Source organism: Labeo rohita, chromosome 23 (genome assembly GCF_022985175.1).
Source record: "Labeo rohita strain BAU-BD-2019 chromosome 23, IGBB_LRoh.1.0, whole genome shotgun sequence".
In the NCBI taxonomy this organism is placed as follows: Eukaryota; Metazoa; Chordata; class Actinopteri; order Cypriniformes; family Cyprinidae; genus Labeo; species Labeo rohita.
Genome location: NC_066891.1, coordinates 7401395 through 7419674, shown reverse-complemented (window position 1 = coordinate 7419674; position 18280 = coordinate 7401395). Strand labels below are relative to the sequence as shown.

At 35.6% G+C, this 18280-nt stretch overlaps 2 protein-coding genes across 3 annotated transcripts; both read right to left on the bottom strand.

Annotated features, from left to right (window-relative positions):
• Window positions 1-82: 82 nt before the first annotated feature.
• On the bottom strand, window positions 83-12042 carry csad (cysteine sulfinic acid decarboxylase). 2 transcript variants are annotated; one of them, XM_051096336.1, is made up of 14 exons: window positions 11894-12042; window positions 8245-8375; window positions 7510-7636; window positions 7288-7378; window positions 6232-6454; window positions 6055-6134; window positions 5917-5971; window positions 4318-4434; window positions 4114-4178; window positions 3926-4007; window positions 3576-3775; window positions 2995-3046; window positions 2804-2893; window positions 83-1550 (listed from the first exon to the last, which is right to left on the bottom strand). In XM_051096336.1, exons 1-14 carry the CDS (start codon window positions 11907-11909, stop codon window positions 1377-1379), a joined length of 1503 nt encoding a protein of 500 aa, XP_050952293.1. In that variant the 5' UTR covers window positions 11910-12042; the 3' UTR covers window positions 83-1376. The 2 variants fall into 2 exon arrangements, with proteins under 2 accessions (XP_050952293.1, XP_050952294.1); XM_051096337.1 differs by lacking the exon at window positions 11894-12042 and adding an exon at window positions 11261-11389.
• A 1830-nt stretch (window positions 12043-13872) lies between these two features.
• Window positions 13873-17917, bottom strand: zgc:174906 (uncharacterized protein LOC571548 homolog). The gene is made up of 4 exons (XM_051096341.1): window positions 17759-17917; window positions 16569-16962; window positions 15133-15189; window positions 13873-15045 (listed from the first exon to the last, which is right to left on the bottom strand). Exons 2-4 carry the CDS (start codon window positions 16891-16893, stop codon window positions 14765-14767), a joined length of 663 nt encoding a protein of 220 aa, XP_050952298.1. The 5' UTR covers window positions 16894-16962; window positions 17759-17917; the 3' UTR covers window positions 13873-14764.
• Between the last annotated feature and the right edge of the window lie 363 nt (window positions 17918-18280).

Below are 18280 nucleotides of genomic sequence, written 5' to 3'. Positions count from 1 at the left end.
ATTTTATTAACATGTAAAATGTCGAGGTGGCGATGTTGACTTTTATTTGATATTTCGAAACGAGAAAATACATTTTACAACCTTTATGTTTTTAGTGACAAATATTGGCGTTTTAATATAGAAATTTCAAAACAAACTACAACAAAAGAAGCTTTCAGCTTCTGGGAAAATCGTATATTGACCTACAGTTTGGGTAAGACTCCATTATAAAGGAGACTAAAGCAAAATAACATTGTGAAGACAATGTGTTAAACAAAAGGACAGTCACAATTTAACACTAGTCATCCCTGGTGAAAAAACCAGCATATGCTGGTAGGTATGTTTTGATGCTGGTTTAAGCTGGTCCTTTGCTGGTTTATGCTGGTCCTTAGCAGGTTTATGCTGGTCCTTAGCAGGTTCGTGCTGGTCCTTTGCTGGTTAGCTGGTTTATGCTGGTCCTTTGCTGGTTTATGCTGGTCCTTAGCTGGTTCATGCTGGTCCTTAGCAGGTTCATGCTGGTCCTTTGCTGGTTAGCTGGTTTATGCTGGTCCTTTGCTGGTTTATGCTGGTCCTTAGCTGGTTTAAGCTGGTCCTTTGCTGATTTATGCTGGTCCTTGGCAGGTTTATGCTGGTCCTTAGCATGCTGGACCAGCATAAACCAGCTAAGGACCAGCATAAACCAGCAAAGGACCATCTTAAACCAGCATCAAAACATACCTACCAGCATATGCTGTTTTTTTCACCAGGGATATTATCAGCTACTTTATAAAACATCCTTAAATTATGGACACCAAAAATTTAATTCTCTAAAATACAAATCTGTTGCATACTTTTAAAAGCTATTTTTTTTCTGAATAGCACACATAAAATCTCAACCGATATTCAAGTGTCTTAAAAAAGTTTCTGTGACAGCCTTTAGGCTCTGACAAAAGAACAGAAAGAGAGAGAGAAAGAGAGAGAGAGAGAGAGAGAGAGAGAGTATAAGGAGAACAGCCCACGCTTTAGCCAATCAGAAACGCTTTTACGCGTGTGAATTATTTGGCACATTTTGCACTGCTGACATCAGGTTTACAGACATACAGTTTTACAGTGCGTCTCAATCCTGGTCCTGGAGGCCCCTGCGGTGCACATCTTGTCACCCTTATTATTAAAGGCCCTGAGACCTAATTGGGTTTTCCGAATGAATACTCACATGGGCCAGAATCTATGAAATTCGTTCACTTTATGACTTTTGTAGATGCTTTTTATCATTTTCTTTCACTTTTTTTTCTGGCTTAGTCAATGAAATCAGTACTGTGTGTTGTTTATAAGTCAACATTTTAGCAACCTTATGAAAATCACATTTGTAAGTGACGGGATGGGATTGGTAGGCTGATTTCGGACAACTGATATTCAAACTACAGGTCCTTTCCTAGTTTCTCTATCTCGTCGAGGAAGAAATCCATGTCCTTGGTGGTCAGGCGTGGAGAAACAACAACCATACGGAAGAAGTTGACGTGTCCATCCATGGGTTGGTATCCCACCATCATTGTTCCACGTTTCACCATTCTCTCTTTGATGGCTGGCGCCACCTGATGGTGTACATTAGGCATGACAATAATTTAGTGCTCAGTAATTACACTACCAGTCAGAACAGTAAGATTTTTAATGTTTTTTTCCACCAAGCCTGCATTTATTTGATTCAAAATACAGCAAAAGCGGTAATATTGTGAAATATTTGTACTATTTAAAATAACTGCTTTCTGTTTGAATATATTTTAAAATGTAATTTATTCCTGTGACCAAAGCTAAATTTTCAGCACCATTACTCCAGTCTACAGTGTCACATGATCCTTCAAAAATCATTCTAATATGCTGAAACATTATTGTATTTTTATTATCAATATTTAAAACAGTTGAGTACATTTTTTTTCTGTTGTATCACAGATTCCACAAACATATTAAGCAGCACGACTGTGTTCAACATTTAAAATAATAAAAACTGTTTCTTGAAAGTCTATCAGAATAATTTCTGAAGGATCATGTGACACTGAAGACTGGAGTAATGTTGATGAAAATTCAGCTTTGTTTCACAGGAATAAATTACATTTTAAAATATGTTCAGACAGAAAACAGTTATTTTAAGTTACATTAATATTTCATATTTTTACTATTTAAAATAACTGCTTTCTATTTAAATAGAGTTTGAAATGTAATTTATTCCTGTGATCAAAGCTAAATTTTCAGCATCATTACTCCAGTCTTCAGTGTCACATGATCCTTCAAAAATCATTCTAATATGCTAATTTGCTGTTCAAGAAACATTTTTTTTTTTATTATCAATATTTAAAACAGTTGAGTACATTTTTTTCAGGATTCTTTGATGAATATTGGAGTCAGTGTAATTTCTTTAAGCAATACTTTTATCCAGCAAGGATGCTTTAAATTGATCAAAAGTGACGATGAAGACATTTATAATGTTACAAAAGGTTTCTATTTCAGATAAATGCTGTTCTGAACTTTCTATTCATCAAAGAACCTGAAAAAATTCTACTCAGCTGTTTTCAACATAATCATAATAATAAATGTTTTTTGAGCAGGGAATCAGAATATTAGAATGATTTCTGAAGGATCATGTGACTGGAGTAATGATGCTAAAAATTCAGCTTTGAAATCACAGGAATAAATTACATATTTAAAATGTATTCAAATAGGAAATTTCAATAGTAAAAATATTTCAAAATTGTACTGTTTTTCCTGTACTTTAGATGAAATCAATGCAGGCTTGACTAGTAGTGTAAATTCTGCTTTATTATTCGTCATTCTACATTTAAACAAAACTAACCTTTGATAACCTTTCCTGGTAATCCGGATTGTTCTCCTTCCCTCTAAGACTGGGTGGAATGAACCAGAAGCAAACGTTCACAAAATGCCCCTATTAGAAAGCACACACCATATATAAATATATAAACACGCATTATATTTACATAAACATAAGCACACTGCTTTAGGTTTATATACAGTGCAACGCTTTACCTTAGAGACCAACTTGAAATTGTCCCTTTTCTCCATTTCTTCAACTAAATACCTGGTGCAGACATAAATAATGTAGTTTTAAAATAAATAAGTACAAATAAATAAAATAACATATACAGTAAAACGAAATATTTCTTTTATATAATGTTATAAAAGATTATTATTTCAAATAAATACATTTTCTTTTACTTTCTGCTGTATCAACAAACATATTAAGTCAGCTGTGTTCAACATTTACAATAATAAAAAAATCTGCATATCAGAATGATTTCTGAAGGATCATGTGACACTGAAAACTGGAGTAATGATGCTGAAAATTCAGCTTTGCTTCACAGGAATAAATTACATTTTAAAATATGTTCAAACAGAAAACGGTTATTTTAAATTAAATTAATATTTCACATTTTTTACCATTTTTTCTTTCAAAAACTTAAAAACTCTTTAAAAACCCATAACTTTTTAACAGTACTCTATGCTTTAATCATATATTGCAATGCATTTAATGATGCAAGTCAATAGTGTTTAACAAAATGCAACATAAAATAAAATTGGCAGTACAATAATCAACATCCATTGAATACCTTGCGAGGGCTAAGGCCTTATTCACTCGCTCTGAAAAACCACATGTTCCTATTGCTTTCCACATTAGCCAGAGTTTCAAACAATCCACCTTGCGGCCACATTGGATGGATTTGTCTCCCATGTCTAGACTTGTATCGTAGAACTTGTCTTGCTGGAATAAGTAGGTTGCGTTGGCACTGTGACAGCGCATTAACAGATTCTATAGATTGAGATGGGGAGGATGAAATTAGGAACATTCAGTTGCACTTGTGGGCATACGTTCATTTAACTAATATGCAAAAGCAGTGCATGAACTGACTTGCATGTGGTTAGAAGTAAAATAATTGCTACATTCCACAAGCATTCATACCGTGGTGTCTCTGAACAAAACAACAGAGCACTGCAATCCTGCTAGAAGCATTTTGTGAGGGTTCCAAGTCACAGAGTTTGCTCTGTTTAAAATAAACATGAAATTACATAGTCAAAGATGGGCTACTTTTGCCAAAAGACATTTTTTCAAAGCTCTTTTTGTAAGCCCACAGTACAAAGTGTTCAAACCTTTCTATTCCTGCAACCAGATGTTTGTGTTTTTTGGAAAACAACACGCTTCCTCCCCAAGCAGCCTGTGAAGGAGAGAGATCCAGATTGTAACAGTTAGGACCGGGAGAAATTCTGCAAACAACTGGATGCTTTTAAAGTGAGGGCCACATGCATACAGACGTGTTGCACAATGGTTACATAAGGTAAACACGCCGCACTTACATCAATGTGCATCCACATGCCGTTTCTTTCACTTATGTCAGCTATGCAGTTCAGAGGATCAAAGGCGCCCTGCACTGTGGTTCCCGCAGTGGCATTAACGAAAAACGGGACAGCATCCTGAAGGAGACACATTGGTCAAACACCATTAACTTCATCCATTAAAGGAGAAGTTCACTTTCAGAACAGCAATTTACAGATAATTTTCTCACCCCCTTGTCATCCAAGATGTTCATGTCTTTCTTTCTTCAGTCGTAAAGAAATTATGTTTTTTAATGAAAACACTTCAGGATTTTTCTCCATATAATGGACTTCTATGGTGCCCCCCGAGTTTGAACTTCCAAAATGCAGTTTAAATGCAGCTTGTTTTCTAAAAAAAAATTGACAATTTATACACTTTTTAACCTCAAATTCTCGTCTTGTCTAGCTCTGCGTGAATTCTGTGGTTCATGACAGGTAGGGTAGGTCAAAAAATTCCCATCTCATTTTCTTCTCCAACTTCAAAATGATCCTAAAGTACATTGCTGTTTTACCGTTTTTTTTTTTTTTTTTAAAGACGTTTGATCTTTGCATGCTCACTTTGTAAACACTGGGTCAGTATTCTGCAGCGATGTAGGATGATTTTGAAGTTGGAGAAGAAAATGAGATTGGAGTTTTTTGACCTACCCTAACTGTATTGACCCGGAATACACAGAGTTCACGCAGAGCTAGACAAGACGAGCATTTGAGGTTAAAAAGTATAGAAACTGTCAATTTTTTAGAAAATAACCGATCGTGTCACTAGATAAAACCCTTCCGTGATCGTTTAGAGCCCTTTGAAGCTGGATTTTGGAAATTTAAACGCAGGGGCACCACAGAAGTCCACTAAATGGAGAGAAATTCTGAAATGTTTTCCTCAAAAATCATAATTTCTTTACGACTGAAGTAAGAAAGACACAAACGTCTTGGATGACAAGGGGGTGATTAAATTATCTGTAAATTTTAAGTCTGGAAGTGAATTCTCCTTTAACTATGATCTTTTACTTCCATAGAACACAAAAGGAGATGTTTTGTCTAATGTTCATGCTGTTCTTTTCCATACATGAAAGCAGACAATCAGATGTCTTTAGAACACTTTCTGGTCATTATCTGCTTTCGCTTCGTACAAAAGAGCAGCTGGAACATTCTGCAAAACACTTCATTTTGTGTTCCATGGATGGAAGAAATTCAAAATGCATTTGGAATGAGATAATAAGTCATAACAGACATAACATTTGAGTGAACGAAGTTCTCACTTATACAAACTTCTGATTTACCATATAAATTCATTATAAAATTATGTACACAGCCATTCAAAAATTTGGGGTCAGCAAGGATGCACTGAATTGATCAAAAATGAATGTAAAAACATTTTTAATGTTTTACAACTTTACTATTAATTCTGAAATAAAATGCTGAAAATCCTGAAAAAAGGTATTATAATTTCCACAAAAATATTAAGCATGAACACTGAAATTTCAGCTATAATAATATTTCACAACATTACAGTTTATGTTGTTTTTTTAATCAAATAAAAGCAGCCTTTTCAAAAAATGCCCTTACTGATATAATTTAAATATTTACTTGTGATTTTGCCTGTACAATTTTTGCCTCCAAGTCCTCTGGTATCATGCTGCCGCTGTAGAGGAACAAAGAAACATTTTAAACAATTTAAAGTGAACCCCTGCTGTTTCAAAATATGTATTAGATAAGTTCCTGTACCTCTCATCCACTTTTACCATGAAAACATTGTCCGTTCCGATACCAAGAAAAGCAGCTGCTTTTTTCATTGAGTAATGACTCTAAAAGAAAAAAAAGACATAAAATTTGATGGTAAAGTTTTGATAATACTGCACCTTTACATCTAAGATTAGAACATGTAACTCTTGTCTTTTTTACCCGTTGTGATGTAAATATAGCCATGCGTGGTGTGGCCCACAAGCCTTGTGTCTTCACTTGAGGGAAGGCCCAGTACCGTGCAACGTTCATGGCGTACATGTTGGAAACTGAACCCCCCGGACAAAATATCCCGTCTCCTTCTGACCAACCAACCAGAGAGCGAAGCTTACGAAGCACTTCCTCCTCCATCAGGACAAACACCGGAGCCACTTCATAGGTGTATCTGTAATAACTTCACACTGAGTATGTTGCATATTGATCAGTCATGATATGTGCATGTGTTTGTATTAGTGTTATTTTAGTATCATTCATATGCTATTACAGTATTTATTTAAGTAATTAAGAAATTTAGCATTAGCTACATGACAAGTGGGTCCTCTGTAGTGAATGGGTGCCGTCAGAATGAGAGTCCAAACAGCTGTTAAAAACATCCACTGGAGTCGACTTGTGGATTATTGTGGTGTATTTATCAGCTGTTTGGACTCTCATTCTGACGGCACCCATTCACTGCAGAGGATCCACTAATGAGCAAATGATGTGGTTTTATGTATTTTCTTAAATTTGTTCCAATGAAGAAACAAATTCATCTTGGATGGGTGAGTAAAATTGTTATTAAAAATTATTTTTGGGTGAATTACTTCTTAAGATTTTGAATTAGTTTTTATTTTTATGTTTTCATTTGCATCAATTTTGTTGTCTATTTTTGCTGTTTTTATACTTTTTATACATATATATATATATGGTTTAAGTTAATAAGAACACTGTTTCTATTATCTAAAAATTCCAGATCTTAATGTAATCAATCTCTAATCAATACAGTTTTTAAGATAATTCGTAAGTTACTTATTACTATGACAACTGGGTTTAATGGAACACTTTAGCAACAGTGTAACGGTAACAGTTTACAGTTTACTCAAAGTTTATGCAATGCTCAGTTAATAAAACACCATGCAGATCCTTTTACAAGCCTCATCTGAGAACCTAAGATGGCACTTAACTGTAACACATTAACGTGAACACCAGAGAATGTATATATGAAAGTTCATTTGCACATACTGGCTGGTGTTGAGGGTTTCAGTGAGGAGCCGTCCCGTCAAAGCATGGTAGTCCATGCCAGCAAACAGCTGATTGAAGAACCGAGGATGACCTGTGAATGAGAAAATGCTCTGCACTAGGATGCAACCACGTATTCAAGATATAGGAGGAACAGCTGTAATCATTTCAGAATTAAACACTGAAAAAACCCATAGTGGGATGCAATCCCAACATGCAACATACAGGTTTTAACGCTGTATCTGGCCACATCTCTGACCCTCTGTATTAACTGCTCGTGAGATTCTCCATTTTCTCTAAGATCAAGGTCCATAAGAGCTCTCAGCTGATCTGGTTCTGTCCACTCACACACCTGTGAATTCAAAGACATTCAGTGGATCTCATAAGATAAAAGATAAGATAAGAAAACCTAGAAGTTGTTAAAGTCCATGTGAAGGCAATTCAGAGAATTGTTTCTAAACACAAAGACTGTAAACTGTGTAGCACTGAATTGTGGAGTTAAACTGTTTTTTCACCATTTTTGTGATCAGGATTTTTTAGACGGGGCTGAAATCATGTCTCTGACACACTGAAGCTACTAAGCATGGCCCCGCCCCCTAATACTATAATTACTAGAGCGCATTTAGCATCAGCGGCTCACCCGCTCAATCATGAGTTACTGTCATTACCGTTAGTTACTACAGCCTACAGTTTGCTAGCTAGCTATGCCTTCGTCACGTAAATGCATAAAACCTAATTTACAAAACAGCTCGGTCATCCATTCCGGCTGTAGCTGTATTTGACAGAGAGAGAGACGTGTCCTTCAGGACAGCCAGCGGACACTCCCCCCAGTGTTTAAGAAATAATTTGGCTGGGTGGTTAATGACACATTTCTGTGGTGTGACAAACTCAGAACCCATTTAGCCTAATATTGCTTTACAAAGACTTTAAATGGGATGATGAATTTTTAAAAGTCTTGACCTTTTCTTTCCGGTCAGTTCCTTTGTGAAGTATCTCCTCCATAATCACATTGAAAGCCTCAGAAAGGAACAGCTTCCCATCTGACTCATACATGTCTGATTCTTCCAGGTGAACATGGCCATTCATATATTCTGCGAGATACACAAAAAACAACATCTATTACTAAATAAGCAAAAGCAATATGATAAAAAAGCAATGTTCATACATAATCAATTTCAAGGTAATAACCATAATCACAAAAACAACTCTTACTCTTCATAATATAGGATTAAAACACTAGGCCTGTGTAAAAAATGCAACTAACACTGTTTTTCGTTTCATTATCATTTAGTTTTATTTGGCGTTTTGCTTTGTTTTTTAAGTTTATATAAAAAAAATATGTTTAAACACAGTATGTTGCCAACTGGGCTACTTTAACACTGTTGCCGCAGGTTATTTTTCATATCCGCAGGTTGAGGCGACCCCAATATGGTGATATGTAGCCCCTGTAATGTGAATTTTACTGGAGGAACCTTACCGAAACACGTGTATTTTACCCCCTGAAGGTAAATTTCAAGGGTGCGGCTCCCGGTCTCATCCGCATCCCGCTATTTTCAGCTGTACAAAACAGCTGGATTTGCTGCTTATTATTTTAAGGTATTGTCTTAATTATAAACACACTGGTTTGTAGTGCAAACAGTTTCACCGTTTACTGCACGCTGTTATTCTTCCCGTTATTTCAGATAATTAACCGTAAGTCTCACCCATAGGCTTACAACTGCATTGAGGAAAAAGGTGGATAAAACGTGACAAAATATACTGAAATAAAATTTATATATAGTGGCATATCAGTGTCATATCATAAGAGCAACGCCATATCATCTTCATATGGTTTACAGAACATTGCAGGTGGTTTGTTACTGATCTAACTGGTGATCAAGGTTGTCCGGAACTAGCCAAACTGATCAACATCTACCAGACTGATCCCGCCCCTTCCAGTTAATATTCCAGCTGATCCATTATGTAGACCAGCCTACAACCACTAGTCTAAACAGTAAAATAAAGATAGCTCACATGTGCACATGATTAAATTATCTGTTTAATTTAAATGTCGTATACATTCCATTGCACTGTAGGGGTGCGCAGGGTTAATTGTAACACACATGGTTTAAATATTTCCACACATGCTAGCATAACCAAATTTACGGTATTTACTGGTTGCCATGGAAACACTATACAAAGAAAAAGGTGCGTTAAAAGTCAAAAGCCTTTTACATGATCTATCTTCAAACCGATATTCATTACATCCCTAACAGGGTATACATGTGACGTCACTGTCAGCTGGAGTGGGCGGCCACTGAATGGCAAAAAGACGAGAGGGTGCTTGCTGCAGAGCCAAATGGGAGGAGCTGGAGCTCTAGCTCCCCCTCGCTGGAGGTAATGGGTGGAGATAGACACCTAACCACACCCTAACCCTACCCCTTACCCTATCCTAAACATAACTCCACCTATTAGTTCACACAGAGGTGGAGCTGGACATCCAGAGAGGGGGAGCTGGAGGCCATTCGGCTCTGCAGTGAGCAGTACTTAAAAAAGACAGAACACACAAAACATCTCTAAAACCAAAACGAACTTTGTGATTGACTGTATAAAGAGATTTGACAAGAAACCTGAGGTATATTTTATCCGACTGCTGAAAGCTAATGAAAAGAGAAGCAAATAGCTGCAATTCAAAGAAACAAATGGGCTCCAGGCAGCGAAACACGGATTTACAGTTATCATTTCATGTTAATATGTGACCCTGGACCACAAAACCAGTCATAAGTGTAAATTTCTCAAAATTGAGATTTATACATCATCTGAAAGCAGAATAATAACAATTTCCGTTGATGTATGGTTTGTTAGGATAGGACAATATTTGGCTGAGATACAACTATTTGAAAATCTGGAATCTGATGGTGCAAAAAAATCTAAATATTGAGAAAATCAACTTTAAATTTGTCCAAATGAAGTTCTGAGCAATGCATATTACTAATCAAAAATTTAATTTTGATGTATTTAACGGTGGGAAATTTACAAAATATCTTCATGGAACATGATCTTTACTTAATATCCTAATGATTTTTGGCATAAAAGAAAAATCGATAAATTTGACCCATCCAAATATATACAAATATCCCCGTGCAACATAAGACTGGTTTTGTGGTCTAGGGTCACATATGTTGAAGTGTGCAGTAAAATCATATTCTATATATTGTATTATAGTATATCATATTGACAACTCATCAACTAAATATTTACCATCTTAGATTCTGCATAACTGGATGTTTTTAAATAAACACTGACAAAAACTACACGATATATTCCTATATATTTTTCAGCTGGACGATATGACGATATATATAACAGTGATATAAGTGATCACCGGGGTTTAAACCATTTTCCCGGGCATCAAAATCAGACACATATAAGTTAAATGTTAGTAAACACGATTCCTGGCTGGATCAGTATCCACTGACCACTGGGTATTTGTTAAGTTGTTAGGAACATTATATCAAGTTCAGCAAATGTTTTACTCACGTTTCCACATCTTTCCTATTAAATCCGTTCATGCTGAAGGCGTGTCCCGGTGGGAAAATGACGTCAATGCATACCCTCTATACTGTATACCTGTTTTGTGATCAGGGCAGTCCCACGAATATTTTTAAATTCTTATTACTTGATTTGAAAAAAGTTAATCATTTTATTTTATTGACAAAATATTTTTTCATTCGACCAGATAACATTTTAAGCTGTCTTATGGTCATGCCACCTACGGGGCATGTTGTCACTTTTCACTTCATTTCTTTAGAGGTAAATAACGAAAAACGTATACACTGTAATTATGAAACAAAGCGACATATTTGTACAAGACAAGTGTGAAATTACCGTGCATTTACACAAATTGAGAAATTCAAAAAGTGCTAGGCTGTGCCCCGCGCTCCCCTATATTGCATTGCAATATACATGTGTAACTGATCGCATTCGTCTTGTTCACCTGATGTTCCGCTTGAGATGGACTCTAACTGGCTATTTGGTTGCCAAGCAGCGCCGCAAATCCATGCACAATGCAGTATTCATCAGATGTGCACATTCAATCTGACAGAATCAGTTTTATAATAAGCGCTATAAATTCCATTGACACGATCGCGATATTTTATGAGGAAAACGTCATCAACGACCCATATCTTTTTTTTATATGGAAATATGACACCAAAGAGCAAAATGGCTGTCTAAAGAATCAAAACCAGAAAAAAAATCAGCTGTAATATGCAACTTTTTGCTTTTGTTAGGATGCAAACTAACATTTTTGCAGGCTTTTTTTTCTGTTTAGAAAATTCTATTCACTATTCAACGGTGTTCGATGAAAGAACTGCGAGGAGAGTCACGTTTCAAGTCCTGTAACTTATGCAACAGATTTTATACAATGCATCACTGTCCATCGACTACTCGTAAATTTCCACTCCTGTATTTTTATCCGTGCTTCTATGTAGAGAAACTTTTGCACACGCGCAGTTTTCGTACCGTTACAGTATTACATCAGACTGGAATGCACAAGTCAGCAAAACTATTAAATTAGTGTATTTCAGAGAAACTTTACGCAAGCATCCAAAACAATCAAACTTCTCACCTTCAGATGAACTCATTATGATGCTTTTATGTCCTTTCTGTACTCAGCACATGAAACTCTACTGTATCTGATGTGGTAAGTGGTTCATTGCAAGATCCAGCCTTCATATATATGCATGCACACGCCCGATTCGTCATTCCAGTGTCATCCTGTAATTGGATTAGAGTGATATGGGTGTGTCAACAAAATTCAGTATTTATATAGTCAATATTTAACTTAAAAAAACAAATAGCTAAAGACCTAGGTGTTACGAGGATATTAATGCATGCATTCGTCAAGTATATATTTGATATAATTTCTTAACATGCTGATAATGTGTATCTCCACTATTGTTACCTTCATTAGCCATTAGATGGTTTTACTGGCAGGATCCTGCATCTTAGTAGATAAGTTGAGGGCAGATATTTTTACAGTGCTAAAACTGACTCACACGCAAGCAATCAAAAAGAACAATCAACACAACAACTTCACGTTATATAATGAGACACACACGTTCATGTAGGTACGCATGCTGGAAAAAGGGGTACAACGTTCAACATCTTCTAAACTCCGTTGTTCTAAGTTCACATTAGACTGTTGGAGTTTGCTGATGAAAGAAAGATATATCCTTCCACGTATGTTTGTCAGATTGCACAATGATCCCACGCACACTCACTCACAAGAGTGGAATGTCACAGGGTTCAAAAAAGCGTGGAACAATGCGGATCTGTTATCTTGTAGAATAAGTGTTTCCCATGGGAAAACGGAGAACTTGTGAATATTTGCATGCAAATGTTGCGGTCATAAAAATATTGTTCAATTATAATGCATTTTGCATATTCATTAATGTTTGTACCAAAGAAATCTTTCCAGCATGTTGCAGGCTTTGGGTAACATTTACCAGGTTAACCAAAACCTAAACAATAAATCAAATCAGCATGAAAATGAAAAGGTACATGCACAACAAAAGCAAAAAAATAAATAAATACAGAGATTCTGATGCACAGATGAGATGTAGTTTTCCATTCTTCAGCATCAATACTCTTCGGGAGCAAGATATTTACAGCTAGAGCCTATAAAACGATAAACACAATACTGCATATCTGATAAATATTTAAATTATACAATAAAACAAGCTATAAAACACTAAAAAACCCTCAAACTTTAATGATTCATTTACTTCTTTTTATTTATATTTACAGTATTTTATTTTACAAAAATAACCCGTCACCAGAAACATGATCGTTTTACAAAACAGAAATGAGATATAAAAGTACAAAAAGCTACAAAAAAGTAACATGTAGTCCAATTAATGTAAGCATGATAACAAATTTGAAATGACCGTTCCCTCATCAAGTTACAATCTATCAAATTTTACAATCCCAAAGCAAAAGATTCCATGAAGTCTGGCAAGACTACATGTTGTTTAATAACAGGCCTGTCCAATGGAATTGTACAAAGCTCCGCCTCCAAACCTATCACCTGCTTGGCATGCAAAACAAGGGTGAACAAGGGTGAACAAGGGTGAAAAACCAGGGTGAAAATGCATCAGGGTGAAACAACGTGATACTTGCCGAGAGAGCGAAGGTCACCGTTATGTTGCCAGATAGTGGTCTCTATTGAACGTATGACTTCCGTCATGAGCACGAGTCTTGCTTATCTGTTCATGGAATCGGTTCAAGTTTTAAGACTTTGATAAAAGCTTTAACATTCATTTACTTCTAAAAAGGAAAAGTATTATTCTTTAGATTGTATTAAGCTGCAATGCTACAGTTCACTTCAGGCAATTTGTACCATAAGAAAGCAAACACAAACTCAAGTGCAAACTAAATAGTAGGAATGGAACTTGATCTCACATTAAAATAAGCTTTACAGGACAAACAATTATGTAATAATGCCACTAAAAAACAAACAAACATTGAAATAAGTCAAAACAGTCTAACAGTTAATTCAGTCTTGCCCCTTTTTGGAAAACAAAAACATACATGTATGCGTTACACTTTTTAAAAATGTAAGCATATTTGCTAATTATATTTGCTTAAAAACAAAACAAAAAAAGTTTGCACACCAGGTTTAAGAAAAATATTTAAAATACCCGCATTTTAGCTTTGTGCATTTTAACGTTGCCCTATTATTTCAAGCATGTAGCTAGCTGACTTATACATAGCATTTACTAAACAAACAAACAAAAACAAATATGAACAGTACACAGCTTTTTACACAGCTGACTAGCAGTTATAGCTCCTAGTGGTGTGCTTGCATGTCTGGGAATGCAAAGTGCTACATTTATGAAGAGTGCTACAGATGTAACTTCAAAACCCAGAAGACTAATTCGCCACTGGTTTTTCATGTGGCTTTTATAATAGGGTTTTTAAAGGAACAGTTCGTCCAAAAGTGAAAATTCTGTCATCATTTATTCACCCTCAAGATATTTGTGTTTTAGCCGTTGGACACAAAAGAAGATATTTTAAAGAACAATTGGTAGCTATTGGCTTCCATAGTATGTAAAATAAACTCACTATGGAAATTAAACTTTCCTCGAAATACCTTTTTTTCTGTTGAACAAGTTGAGGGTGAATAAATGATGACAGAATTTTCATTTTTGGGTGAACTGTCTCTTTAAATTCATGAGTAAAATAAAAACTATGGTACACATTACTTGATAATACTTGGATGCTTTGTTGCACAATGTAAACTGCACACACTCACCCCAAATGTTCTTATTACGAACATATATATTTAAAAAATAAGCACAACTGCTTAAGTACCAAGTATCATCAATTCATGTTTACCACAGACCTTGTCTTAACATATATAAAAACCCATGGCAAATAAGTTTTTTGGGTTTTGACGTCACGCCTGCACCACTCTATTAAAGTCCTCTTAGCAGCCTCAGTTGTTTTCCAACAGGAAGTTAAGTTTCAGAGTGTCTACGTCGTACTCTTCTTGGGTTATAAGGGAATGGAGACGAGCTGCCGTGGCTTTTTCCCTCTCACGGATGCTCCATTTTCGCAGCATGGTGAAAACCCGCATTCTGTGCAGGCTGTTGTCCTCCTCTATCTGATGAAGAGTAGTGGTGTTCATACCCAGTGCCATAATGCCCACTTCCCTCCAGCTGTTCCCAATGTAGCCGGCCACCAGCATCATCTCCCTCTCACTCACCATCCTGGAGTCTGAGAAAAAGCAAAGTTACGTAACGGAGCAACGTGATCATGAAGGTGATGCTGAAGATGCAAAGCAGAGGTGTGTATGTGACTCACTGTTATTATGTTGCGGCTCGTTTTCCAATATCTCCTGTCGCCGTTTTGCTGCAGTTTCTGAAAAACCAACATCATTTACAAATATATTAAATTTGCATGTACTAGAATGTTTGAAGGCAATGGCGTAAACAGACATTATACTTTATTATATACAGTGCCATGCGGAAGTACTCACACCCCTTTATTTTTTTCCACGTTTTATGCTGCTGCCTTAAGTATGAATACTTATGCAATGGACTCATTTAGGTTTTTAATTTTTAATAAATTTGCAAAGATGTTAAAAAACAGTGTATGGAGTGTAGATTGATGTGGGGAAAAAAGTAACTTAAATGAGTTTAATATAAGGCAGCAAACATAAAATAAAAAATGAAGGGGTATGAATACTTTCGCAGGTTTTACGAAGGTAAATTCAATGCTTTTTAAGACAAAGTAAAGAAAATGTAAAGAATAGCTTGAATTAACTGAAGGGAACATAATACATCAATATGTTCTAGAAATGTAAATTAAAAAATAGCTTAAAGCGTTAATAGCTCTGCTCCCAAACAACACGTGGAAATAACTTTTATGGTGCTTCTGCTCACATAGAAAAAAACTGATGGTTTTCATCAGTATTTTTGTAATTGTTTTTAATTACACTGATCAAAATGAAGGGAGTTTATAATTTAAACCAAAAAATCTACTTAATTCAATAGGGAAAACAAGTTTTCATTCCTCTTTTGAGAGATGTTTGTTCTTCTTTTAAACACAAACTCACTTAAATTGCTTCGATTTGTCAGAAAACAAGACTTCAGATGTTCGATTTCCAAGTAAATCTTGATTTGATGTTCAGATTTGTATTGAAAAAACACAAAATACTGAGAAAAATATTTTTGCATTGCATGCAACAATTAATGCCATAGTTCTACCAATTAAAGACTTTCTGCTCTAATTTAAGACATTTTTAGGCTTTAATTTGTAGAAAGGTAAATTAAGACTTTTTAAGACCAGCAGAAATCCTATTATTATTATAGCATTTTATACAATGCAGTATGTTTCAAAGGAGCTTGACATTAATAAAACAGTTAAATAACAGTGTTAATTTAAGTACCAAAATTCATCACTTACAAACTTAAATTTAATAAAAGGACAAATTTTCATTAATGTAATGCAAGTAGTTTATTCTCATTACTGTAACAATAAAATTTATCTCCCTCAAGTATTTACACATCATGTTAGCATTTATTGCATGTAGTTAATTATATTTTAAATGATTTTGAAATGCATTGCAAAGCTATTTTTAACTGTAAGACAGAAAAAAATAACTATTACAGTACTGAAAATCACCATTGAACTTAAAACGTTACAATAATGAGAATTATATGCATAAAATTAATAATTCTAAGGGTGGTTCGTGATAGATAAAGGATGGTTTACAACATCTGAGTGTAAGATCATACCTGTGTTTTTTGTTGTCTTGCGTTTGTTTATTTGCAACTTTTGAAGGAACTCTAGTTTAGGAAATGCCTCTTGCATGTCTTGTGTTTTCAGCAACTTCAGGAAATTCAGAGCATGCTTGTTGTCTTTGTGAATCACATAGTCCAAGATGTCCCGTACCTGCTCTGAACGCATGTTAAGGTCTTTAATGTTGTTGTACTCATTATTGGACAGTATGCCACTGGCATGGCAATGCTGAAGCAGAAACTCTGGATCTCCCTTCAGAGCGTCCAGTAGCTCTGTCTTCAGTCTCCGAATGAGCTTGGTGCCATCTACTGGCCCATCCATCGCCTCTTGTGCTTGATCTGTGATGTAAAAACCTTGATTTGGCACTGGCTTTGAAACCAAAGATCAAGGCTGTAATAAAATAAGAAATGAACAATAAATAAAACTGCATAGCATGTAATAAAATAGTATTTAGGTGAGAACAGCAATGTAAAAAACAGATGAGACTGCTGAAGCATCATGAAGGAAGTGTGTCTTCATATGATCCCTCCCATTTGTTTTTAAAAACTGCACATGCTCTTTGTTATCACATTTGGAAACACATACATAAATCTGAATAGACTTAAAGCCTATGTGCATGTGCTGATCACACACAAACTAATCAAGCAATACTGTTGTGTTTATTTATTGTTGGTGTATTATTGCATATGGCACATCTTTGTGTGCACATCTGCAAGGGACTTTCCAGTTTAGTGGCCCACTACTAGAGATGAGTCATCTTTGTTTACTTTCAAAAAACGGCTATGGCGCACAATTTATTACATCTGTGAGAGCTTTTGTTTGTTTGTTCGGGCATAATAAAATATATATTCTACGTCACTTATTAGGATATATCGATTACAGACGGCTTGCAAACACTCGCATCATTAGAGAAGCAAGAAGGCGCGGGAAACTGAAGAGAACAAAGAGATATTTCATCAACTGATGCGCAACACGCAACACAGTTGCGTTCCACTTCCGTTTTAAAAAATAAAACATCGTTACTGTTACGAATTTGTGCGCGTTCACGTTGGTTTTAGAATACCTTTTGTTGTAGCGTAGAAACTGAAAGTTTCAAATTGAGAGATATAGAAAGTACCGAAGGGACGTACCCACCACACATGAATGAAATCCCATTTTAGTAAGCACGAAAGTAAATTTTGTTTACCTCGGTTTGACGGAGAAACGTTTGATGCTTGCTCATCCACACTTCATCCGCATGTAATGTGATATTGATACAAAAACAACTACTGCTGCCGCCCCCTTTCGGACAGGGAGTGTTATTAACGTACCTACAATTTTGGTAACGTAAACTTTCACTATCAACATCTCCTTTCCAAATGCCCCCATCTTTTTTATACAAATTAATTCTATTTTGGAGAACTGACATGTTGAACTTAAAACCGAACCTTGATTTGTGATTCATCGACTTTTCTAAAATGAGTCATGAATGGGAGTGAGATGATGAAATAACTACCATTCTGCACTTTCAGTGAATCTAGCCTTAGGGAAGTGATGAACTGCTGACACAGAAATAATGATGCAGTAAACTGTGAAGAAATTTTCTCTGTACTGGTGACATCTCTGTCTCGTTTTGTTCCGATATGGTAAACAACTGCTGCACATGTCTACCTTGCATATAAAAATAAAATAGTAAAGAACACTATAAGACAGTTTGATTAGTGTACAA

Coding starts and splice junctions, on each gene's coding strand:
- csad (XM_051096336.1), bottom strand. Junction 5,972..6,054: donor ATGGTAAAAGTGGATGAGAG/GTACAGGAACTT, acceptor GTTCCTCTACAG/CGGCAGCATGATACCAGAGG. Junction 1,551..2,803: donor ACCAGGAAAGGTTATCAAAG/GTTAGTTTTGTT, acceptor GTACACCATCAG/GTGGCGCCAGCCATCAAAGA.
- zgc:174906 (XM_051096341.1), bottom strand. CDS start 16,893: ATGGATGGGCCAGTAGATGGCACCAAGCTCATTCGGAGACTGAAGACA. Junction 15,190..16,568: donor CAAGACAACAAAAAACACAG/GTATGATCTTAC, acceptor TTGGTTTTTCAG/AAACTGCAGCAAAACGGCGA. Junction 15,046..15,132: donor CGAGCCGCAACATAATAACA/GTGAGTCACATA, acceptor GCTTTTTCTCAG/ACTCCAGGATGGTGAGTGAG.